This window comes from Festucalex cinctus, chromosome 14, assembly GCF_051991245.1.
Source record: "Festucalex cinctus isolate MCC-2025b chromosome 14, RoL_Fcin_1.0, whole genome shotgun sequence".
NCBI lineage: Eukaryota > Metazoa > Chordata > Actinopteri > Syngnathiformes > Syngnathidae > Festucalex > Festucalex cinctus.
This window is the reverse complement of record NC_135424.1, coordinates 9,514,129-9,524,412: the sequence shown is the minus strand read 5'-3', so window position 1 is coordinate 9,524,412 and position 10,284 is coordinate 9,514,129. Positions and strand designations below refer to the sequence as shown.

The 10,284-nt window shown below is 38.2% G+C and overlaps 1 protein-coding gene across 2 annotated transcripts; it reads left to right on the top strand.

Moving 5' to 3' along the window:
• Window positions 1-278: 278 nt before the first annotated feature.
• On the top strand, window positions 279-10,071 carry LOC144001149 (uncharacterized). Of its 2 annotated transcripts, XM_077495212.1 has the most exons (8): window positions 279-626; window positions 2,195-2,337; window positions 2,427-3,009; window positions 4,582-5,113; window positions 5,930-5,997; window positions 7,011-7,107; window positions 7,189-7,307; window positions 7,539-10,071. In XM_077495212.1, the coding sequence occupies exons 1-8, from the start codon at window positions 429-431 to the stop codon at window positions 8,049-8,051; spliced, it is 2,253 nt and encodes a 750-aa protein (XP_077351338.1). In that variant the 5' UTR covers window positions 279-428; the 3' UTR covers window positions 8,052-10,071. The 2 variants fall into 2 exon arrangements, with proteins under 2 accessions (XP_077351338.1, XP_077351339.1); XM_077495213.1 differs by lacking the exons at window positions 2,195-2,337; window positions 2,427-3,009.
• The last annotated feature ends 213 nt before the right edge of the window (window positions 10,072-10,284 follow it).

Sequence of the window (10,284 nt, the reverse complement as noted above, 5' to 3'; positions counted from 1 at the left end):
TAACACCAAGACGACAACAAGAGTGGCTTCATTTACTGAAAAATTATGCCTGTGAAATGTTTTGTTGTTGTTGTTGTTGTTGTTGTTGTTGTTGTTGTTTTAATTGCTCTTGCTATAATTGCCCTCTGTATTTAGTCTGGATATGCCCCGTCATGTTCCTCTATTTTTGTCCGTTTGATTGTATTTCTTGATAAGTGCAAATTGAAGAGGAAAAAAAAGAAAAAGAGAGAAAAAAAAAAGCATGACGCTCCTATTCAGTAGGGGGCGTTGTGCGTTATTTGTTTTCCTGTTTATAGAAGAAGAGCCTGGCAAAGTGCATTCTTCTGCTCAACGCCTTCACATCATCGCAATTGATTCGGTTGTAAACTATTATGTATTCCACTTGAATTTATCCGACTTGTCGTTATTGCTTCATCATAACACAAGTAATGTACCGGCCCGGTCAACATCCGTGCGGTCCGCCATCTTTCGGTGTTCCACCATGTCGCGGCCGTCTGTTCAACGTTGGCGCTCCTTGTGGGCCTTCTCCTGGACATTTACCTCCAGGACCGGCCGGACCATTTTCGTCGTCTGCGCTGCTGCACAACCAATTTCAACAAAGACCTCCAGGACCTGATTATATCAATGTACGTACTCAAACAACATGCTCATGCTTGGAGGGGGCTGTGGGACTGTGCGGTTTGAAATAATTGTTAAAGGACCTAGGCGAAACATCAGCACGTACGCTTTAAAGAGAGTGTCAATATTTTATACGTGTGAAATTCATCTACTGTGGTGACCCAATATTACAGTACATACATTTGGTTCGTGTCTACCAGTTTTTCAAGTTGACCGGGTTTTGTACAGGACAGTAGTAATACGTCATTAAAAAATGAAGCATTAAGTCGGAACTATATCAAAATTTCTCAGTGCAACATAAAGTATCTTTTTTTTTTTTTTACTTGAATTTTCTTGAATAATTGGATTAGACACGGTGAGGGATGACATCGCATTGGCTTTCAGGTGCAATAAATGCTTATTGTAATTCCATAATTATACTCGACTTTAGAAAGATGATAATATGAGAAGTGTTTGCTCCTTCTACTGTATGGCTGTCCAAAGAAACAATCCAACTTTAATGTCATTCTCCCAGGCATACATCAGTCAAGCACACAGAACGTTGTGTCAAGTTCTAAATGCATGAAACTTTTCCCAGTTAAAGATACCAGCACAGTTTGGCACAAACTCTACATGGTGCCAAATAGACTTCAGCAGGTCTGTATTTTTACTACCTCATCAGCAGAGGTTCCCAGGATGTGGAAAGGATACTATGCGTGAAGGAAACTGCTGAACTTTATTAGGTGGAGCAGATTCACCATTGTGGTGCCATTCTAACGCTTGAGGATGACGTACAGCTAGAAATGACAATGATAAACACGTTTTACTTAACAATTTCCACTTTACTTGAGTGGTCCATTTTCTTTCTGCCCTCGCTTTCCTCTCAAATGAAAGTCTTTTGATGTGTTGAGTTGCTGTATCGTTTTTTGCAGTTACTTGGAATTATTATTGAGGTTGTATTTGAAGTGGAAAACCAACGCCAAGCAAGTAGACCTGAGCAGTCACTGTACAGTGGAAAAGTTTCATTAAAGTACTAATCAACTGTTGCTATTCCTAATTTACTCACTTTTTAAAAACAAATGTTTCTCAGTACAGTCATCCACCATCCACCAAATAATGTGGTAATAATGCGATGTGGGCATTCATCAATGTTTCTGTCATTTTTCAGCAAAATGGGCATTCCATTAGATTTGTTATTACTGACCTCGTTTAATTGATGTTTACATTGACGAACGAAAACCCACTTCCGATAATGCGTAGTCCGTCAGTTTTTTAATGTTTCTCATCAAACGTTAATCAACAACAAAATGGGCGTCAATATTGAAGGAATACGCACCTTTGGGAAAATCATTAATTTGTTGCAGCTTTGTTGTAATGTGGAGGAGTAGCTGCATCTGGCTCACAAGTCAAATTCTCGCAACTCAAAGTAAACAAATTGACCAAGCCACGGCTCCGATCTCAACAAACACGTAAGTTGGGGGCACTCCTATTTCAAGGTACCACTGTTTGCTTGTTAGCTTAAATAGTATATACATGTCTGAAATGTCACCATTCTTTCCTGTAAAGTACTGTTAACATAAATTCTGAATGCTCTCAGCCCCACTGTAGCTCGTTCTCCATAGACCGTAGTACAGTGATTACCCTGGGAGGCAGCCAGCAGCTTGCCTCTCAGCCACCACCATCACACCTTCCTGTCTCCCATTGGAATCCAACACCTGCCAAAAATACACCAGACAACAGGTATGTAATCATACATGTAAATGAGTGTGAAAGATGGATTTTTTTTTATATATTTCTTGATACATATGCTGATTTATTACATTTTTCAGTGACAGTGCTGGAGAAGAATTCCTGAGATGTATAGCAGCAAATAAGCCTTTCCCAGACTATCTCAGAGGAAACATGGCATACAATCTGGCTGATGCATTAAAGTCAGCCAGTATCCTGAAGGAGGCTGTCAAGTCAGACCATGTTTTCCAGAAGTGTTCGACCAGTAGCAAAAGTCAGAGCAGGAGTCCTGACCGGAGCCGTGGAAAATCTCGAGCCAAAAGCCGCGGGCGTAGCCATGCGCGAAGCCGAAGCAGAAGTAGAGGAAGGAGCAAAAGTCGCTTTCGTGCAAAAAGTCGAGCAAGGAGCAAAAGCAGAGCTCGCAGTCGAAGCAGGACCAGGGAGAGCCGTGCACGTAGCAAAAGTCGGCCAAGGAGGTCATCGTCCCGAAGTAGCAGCCTGGACAAAGGCCATGCTAAAAGCAGAACGCAGGAAAGGAGCTCCAGCCACTTTGGTGACACCGGTGCTAGTTGTAATACTCTTCTCAGAAGCAGTAGTTTGTTCGAAGGACTTAAGACGGTCATGAAAAACACAGAACTGGAAAACCAGCTGCCCTCACTCAAAGAGGCAATCCTATCTGTTCAGGTAGAAAATGTCATTCCTACATTTATTTATAGCTTGTGGATAAAGATATAATATTAAAGTTGCAAGATGTCACTGGTGTTGGACCAAAAACCTTGTACCTCCAAAATAGTCACTTTTCAGGGGACCCCAAAAACAGCATGTTTGTTCAACTGTTAACATTGCATCATCAAAGAGAACAAGTCATTTTAAACACTTCTTTTTTGCAGATATGCCAGTGACCTGAAGCAAAGGTTTTATTTACCAATAAAATATGATCATATAAAGCAGTTGTAGGCATTTCATTTATGAATATTTTCAGTTTAGACTAGAAATGTCACAAAACTTCTCGAGATTAAACGTGACTTCAGAGTAAACGAACATGGTGGACTAGTGGCGATACTTAGTGATGTTTTTAGCAGAAAAAAACTGATATAAAAAGAAAAGGCGTTGTTTAAAGGAGCGTAAACTGTACCAGCACAGTTCTGTTGCTGTTCTGTTGTTCTGTTTTGAATTTGGAGTCGCTGCCTCGTCACCTCACTTTCTGATTGGCTGCACCGCCTGCACGTCACTGTCAACAGGCTGCATACTTGTTTGTCCTTGGGGCACACCACACACAATGAGATGTAGGGCCAAAACCAAAAGAATCCAAAATGTTGAAATATCCCCGATTTGAGTTGGAGCGGCCAAAACTCCTTCCGAACACCCGAGATCGGTCTTCACACACCTGACGTGGCAGGAATAGGCTTCATCTTTTGGATATCGGAGTGTCCTTACGCTTGTCCGGATGGGAGGTTTGGAGCTAAAATCTGGCTAATCATCCTACAGTGTGAACCAGGCTTTAGCACTGCTACATTTGGATAACATGCAGCCGCGATCTTGTTACGGATAGTTTGATAGGTAGTTTGAGCGTGTAAACAATGTTCAACGAATAACGGACATACAGATAATGTTTACTTGCTTTGTCAGTGTGTTTAAGCTTTACTTTCGAATGGTTTTTGGTGGAAGAGAAGCGATTGTGCGCAAAAAAACAACAACATTTTTGTCGTAAAAAGCTGCACTCTGTATGCACACATCTGTGAAAGTGGACTAGCGCTAAAGTTACCATGTAAACAAAACGCCGGTTATAGCCACACTATCTGATCTGAGTCTGCAAATTATGAGTCATTTTTTTATTTGTTACACCCAATCAAACCAATGTCCAAATAACTGGCCATTCATGCACAAATGTGCAGAATATGTATTCTAAGATATATCTCTCCAATAAAAGTTAATTCCATACCTATCTCGATGAAATTTCAAATAGGAACAGTACGATTGGATTGGATTTGATGCACTTGCATCTTTTAAATCAAAAAATGTTCAAACCGGTTTTTGTTACACCCCTAATATACACAAACATTAGCAGATCAGCATTAAATGTGTTTAAAAAACAGTAAATTAGATTTGATGGTGCCTGCAGAAACCCTGATTCAAATGTACAAAGTGTCTATGCATGTCCTAATGATCAAAAAATGATTTCTCTGGTATTCTGTAAAAGAAATTTAAATGTGCACTGTTTGTTAAGAAAAAAAATGTTTTTTCCACTCTCTCCAGGCCTCAGATAAAAGCAAAAAAGTGCAGTGTATCAATGAGCAACAACATGACACATCCTTGGAAAATGACAGCATGCTCCTGCCTCATGACAGAGTTGGCAGTGACTTCTCTTGGCTTCAGCCAAAAAGTCAGACTGCTTCAAAAGCTGATCGTGTTGAAGATGAAGAGTGGTTCCTATATGGTGATGAAAACTCTCCAAAAAAAACCCTACCACTCATGACTAACGAGTTGGTTCAACCAAAGTGTGATGAAATGAAGACTTGTGATCTCGGCAGTCAACAGCAGAACCATGATAAGTCAAATTTCCGTGTTTTGGATGGTCTCTCCTCAAGCCAAGTCTTTGCCAATTTGGACAACAATGAATGTGAGAAGATCAAAAAGATATTGAACAATTTGGGCAAAACCAACAATAGTGAGAAACCGTTACCTTCTGAGCCATCTCCGAGTTCCGCAGCAGCCTCCCTGGGATTGATATCGTCTCACACCCCTAATGTGCGGCATGCTTTGGAGTCCCTACAGTCACTCATCAAAGGTGAGAGGGTATTCCATCAAATATTAAGATTCAGCAGGCAGGGAATTTATTTACTACCAGACTCACGTATTTACAAGAATGGCATAACATTGGAAAGTAAAAAAGTCAAGCTTGCAAGAATGGTTACTTTAATTGTTGTGGATATAAGCGGTGTACACACCTCTGTTCAAATGCCAAGTTTTTGTGATGTACAGAAATGAAACGGAGATGAATCATGCCAAATTTTTCCTACTTTAATGTGACCTGGAACGGGTGCAACTCAATTGAATAAAACAAGCTGAAATCATTTTAAGGAATCATTCAAATCTACAATAATCTGGTTGCATAAATATACATGCATTGCAGCACCTTTGCAGCTCTGTCTTTTTACTGTAGGTAGCAGTCTTATCAGTGTGGAACATTTTTGATGCGGTAATATTTTCCTACTAGATTTCAGGGTCATTCCTGTGCACAGTCCTCTTCAAAACGCTCCACAGATCAATCAATAAATAAGGTTATTACACCAGAAATAATAATAAAAATAAAATAAAAAGCAAAAAACTATAGAGATATGATGATTAAATGTTACTCTTGATACTATGGCGATGTAATTTTTTATGAAATATTAGGAGTTTTGCTGGTTAGGTTTGTAATGCAGAAGTAAAACCCTCGGTTCAGTAAAACCCCGCTTCTCCCCGTGTGATTGCTGCGCCCCCGGCGAGCCGATTGCAGTCTGCAGTGGGCCAAATCTGTTGGAAACTGCTGTCTGATATGCTTTTTATTGATCAATGATTGTTTTATGTGGATCTCATAACATTTTCGTTTTGCTTTTTTAAGCAACCAAGGAGAAGCGGGAAAAATGTGAAACAGATGAGACATCTCTGTCCTCCTATGATAAACGCAAGGTAAACAATTTCTGACAGAACATTATGAAACAAGAGCACATAAACTTAAACATTAGTCACTTGTAAAACAGTAAATGCGTAAGCAGCAGCTCTTTTTGTTTATTTTTTATGATTTTTTACAACCGTGCATATATGAATTTGGACACATGTTTTAAGTCAACAAAGTAGATGACACATGAAGAACGCTTTGCCCCAATCCCCATGGTTCCTGTCTCTCTCTGTTCAAGCAATGTGGATTTGGCCAACATCAAAATCTAGAAAGATATACATACAGTTCTCATCTTAGTGGCTCTAGACACCACCACAATGGAGCATGAGGTTTAAATGCAGACTGTCAGCTTTTAATTTGTAATTTGAAGGCATTTACATACAAATAAGGTCAACGTCGTAGGAATTAAAAAGACAGTTTATATTAATGTGTGTGTGGGGGGAGTTGGCAGGCGATTAAAATTTTTAATCGCAAATATAGTTAACTCAGAGTTAAACACAAAATTTACATCTGTTGTAAATGTAAAATAAAATATATATTTTTTAAATTCTTGTTAACAGAAATGATGAAAAAAAAATTACATTAATAGAAATGTGGCTGCGTCTTTTTGTCATCGATACAGTAATTTCATAATTAGTAAAATTGAGTTTAAAAAAAGTACTAAGCAAGCCTTCGCCGTTCACCTTATTTGGATGTAATAAAAATCGAAGTCTGATGTTAAAGTGCATCTTCAATACATTGTTGTAGACTTTACAGCCAAAAGATGAGAATTGTATCGATTGATTTTAAAGTGCTCTTAAAATAAAGGTCAGTTAACATGTCACAATACTACCATCCATCCATTTTCTGAATCGCTTGCACCTCACAAGGGTACATGTCACAATACTTGTATTTAGGGACCTGTCTGTAGTGAATTGTTGACAGATATGAGGCCATCCTTGGAAAAATACTTAAATAAAATAATCCCAATTATCCCCACCCCCCGGCATATTAGTTGGTTTAACTTGTCAATTGTATTTTCTAGCCAGATGATGAAAGTGAAAGGAAGAAAGCCAAACGAGCAAAAATAGCTCAAACTGAAGTTTTGATGAAAGAAGTGGGGGAATTGCTCAAAGAGGAAGGTAGTCTTAATTTGTATGGTCTTTATTATATAAATTGTTCCATTATTATTAAATGAATTCAGCCATGTACTGTTTTTGCAGGATTCAATTTTCTTGTACCAGTGATTGGGTTTTACTGCCAGATATGTGAGGAATTCATTGGAAATTTAAGTACTGCTGAAAACCATGCAGCCATCCACTGTCATCGTAAGACTGGCCGCGTGAGTATTTCCTTTCCATGACAAATAATGTTTGATATATATTGTTTGTCAGATTTACATCAAATCATTAAAGAAAAAAAGTGAATGTTAAATTGAACACTGTACACTGGTTGCCACGTTGCCCCATGTATATAAATGCCTCAGTGTTTTTGATCTGTTAACCAAATGTAATATTCTATTGGAAATATTACATTTTCATTTTTCTTGTCTTTTTTTTTTTTTTTTTGACAGAAATCAATGGTGAATAAACATACAGAAGCGACTAGAGGTCACTCCAGCTGTAGTAGCAGTAGCAGCAGCAAACACCATCCCAAATTGTCCGAGCAAAGAGACAGTCATACAGATAGAGGAGACGACAAGAAACACGGGAATCATAATGATAGGTGTCATGAGAGGGATCACAGAATCAAAAAGGAAGATGGCGATCATAGTAGTCACAGGCCTGTAAAGGAAAGTAACTTGATCAAGGAGATGAGGAATGAGAAGATGCTCATAACTGTTTGTGTTGGATCCTCAAATGTTGAGGAGCGAAATAAGAACAATGAAAGTCATGCTAAAGTGAAGGAGGAAGCATCATCCACTGGAAAGTTTAAAAATGTTAGCAAAAAAGATGCAAAGGAAGAAAATGAAAGTCACGACAGCAGCGATGACCAAGGAGATGAATCAAAAGTAAAGTCACACAAAAAGAAAAAGAAAAAGGACAAGAAGAAGAAGGACAAGAAGAAAAAGAGAAATGATTCATAGTGGTACATTGTGCTTGCTCGTTAAGTTCAAACTTCAACAAATGTCACATCACATTACTGTCAGACAAGGTCAATTGAAAAAAAAAATAATAATCAAAAGAGCATTTTGATTTGTCTTAAAGTACAAGGTCCGTTCAACTTTTTACATGGCCTATGAAAAAAACATGACAAATCTTGTACCAAAATTGCAAATTTTCATCACTTTTATTCATGTTGAGATGTTGCAAGCATATTTTTGTTCTTTTTGAAATTCTGTAAAATAACAAGATAAAATAAAAAGGGCGGAGAAAGCTATTTTATTTCAATAGTGATTGTCCATCAATTTGTTGTGTGTATGTAATAATAATTTGATTCAATTATATCTGTATGGTTTTAAGTAATGGCCCAATACTACATTGTGGCCCATCACAAACGTTACACATTGCCGGAATCTAGAGTGAATTTTTTTTTTCTTTGGATGGATTATTTATAGTGTTGGCGTCATCCTTTGGTTAAACAAACTGGAATAGGATAATTGATTAAGTCACCCCATTTTTTTGGGCCATGTCAGAGCCGTAACCATGGGCTTATATATAAATAGACTAACAATGTCGCTTACTCTGCGTTTGGAGAATTGAAGCCACCGGCACCATCTTACGTTGCCACTCACTCAGTCCGCCTAACTTGAATGTATTTGAAATCTGTCATGTTCTAGCAGTCAGTGCCTCGCCTCAACCTCACCACACATCAGTGCAATAACTGATTTACGTACTACACGGACAAATGGAATAGATGGTTACGCTCATGTATCAAATATAACTAGAATTCATTTAAATAACTTCTTTTTTTTTTTTTTTTAATCTGTCAATTTCACTTCATAGTTGTGAGCAGTCTACTTTTAGTATGCATAATCAGATACAGTAATTTTTAACCACCTTGTTTAAATATTTGAATATATAAAGTAGTAGTTCAGTTTGCAAACTCGTAATAAAACGATCCTAATTTACATCAGTCATATAAATTCTGAAATCAATGGAAACTGTTGCTGATATTTTAGTTGGAACTTGTTTGTCACCTGTTCTTGTACAACATAGAGCACATATTTGTATTTGAAGTTGATATGTTCGTCGCAGCTTTTCCCCTATTTGGGAATTGGGACCATTTTTGAATGAAGTTTTGGCAGAGTTTTGTTTTGTTTTGTTCTAAAGGACGGATGCCTTGCCGGACTCCAACCCTCCGTATTTATCCGGATTTGAGACAAGCATTTGGTTGCATCATTTCGACAGCAGCTGCCTAAGGTAAGCAAATGAGTCTTAAAAAAAAATACATCTTATTTGTTTGTTAATACAGTATGTTACTAATAGTGTTAATGTAATCAGAGGTGGGCAAGTTAAAACATTTTGCTAGTCATTCATCAGAGTCTATCATTTTTTAAAGTCGAACCAAATTTGTAATCGTCAATCGGTAATTTTATTTTAATCATGCTTCCGTCATCACTACTTTGGGACCAACAGACAGAGGTGGGCATTCCAGCAGTCCGTCAAGCATCAAGAAAATGGGCATCCGTCAGTACAGTAACGGGCTGACAGGTCATCTGTACTTGACCCGTTCAGTAAAGATTGCAATATCGAATGGAAAAAAAACACACGTTTATGAAAATGATTACAAGATGTAAGATGAAATAACTTGGTTATTGGGTGCTTTCAATTGTTAGCTTAGAGAGGATGCGGAGTCGGGATATTGAAAGGTACTGTCGAGTTTCAATATTTAGGAGACTAACGTGGTAGCGACATATGTTGCAGCTGTCCAGCCTGTTCCCATCCAACAGCAAATCACTCACCAACAAGGGGCAGCTCTCTGCATCAGCCATGACTTGGAAGATGCCCATCTACCAAATCAAAAACAGGTCATCAATTGTCGACTTAGTAAGTTGTCTATATATTTTATTTATTACTATTTTTCTCATTGTGTATTTTATATACAGTATTATTTCTTTGTATTTTGTGGTTTATGTGCATCATTTAATAAATTTGATGGCAGTTTGTCTTGTTTCTTTTTTTGAGCAACAAGTGGATTTTTACTACAGGCAGAACGCAGGTCTTGCGGTTAGGTCTGCATCACAGTTGTGAGGTACAGGGTTCGAATCTCAGCTCCGCCCTTCCTGTGTTGAGTTTCCATGGTCTCCCATGCTTATGTGTGTTTTCCCTTGCTGTCTCCAACATTCAAAAGCATGCATGTTAGTTTTCTAGCTAGAG

Bases quoted from the DNA above. Each gene is read 5' to 3' on its own strand.
- LOC144001149 (XM_077495212.1), top strand. From the start codon at position 429: ATGTACCGGCCCGGTCAACATCCGTGCGGTCCGCCATCTTTCGGTGTT. The intron at 2,338-2,426 runs GTATGTAATCAT...TACATTTTTCAG, and splicing joins AAAAATACACCAGACAACAG to TGACAGTGCTGGAGAAGAAT. The intron at 7,308-7,538 runs GTGAGTATTTCC...TTTTTTTGACAG, and splicing joins GTCATCGTAAGACTGGCCGC to AAATCAATGGTGAATAAACA.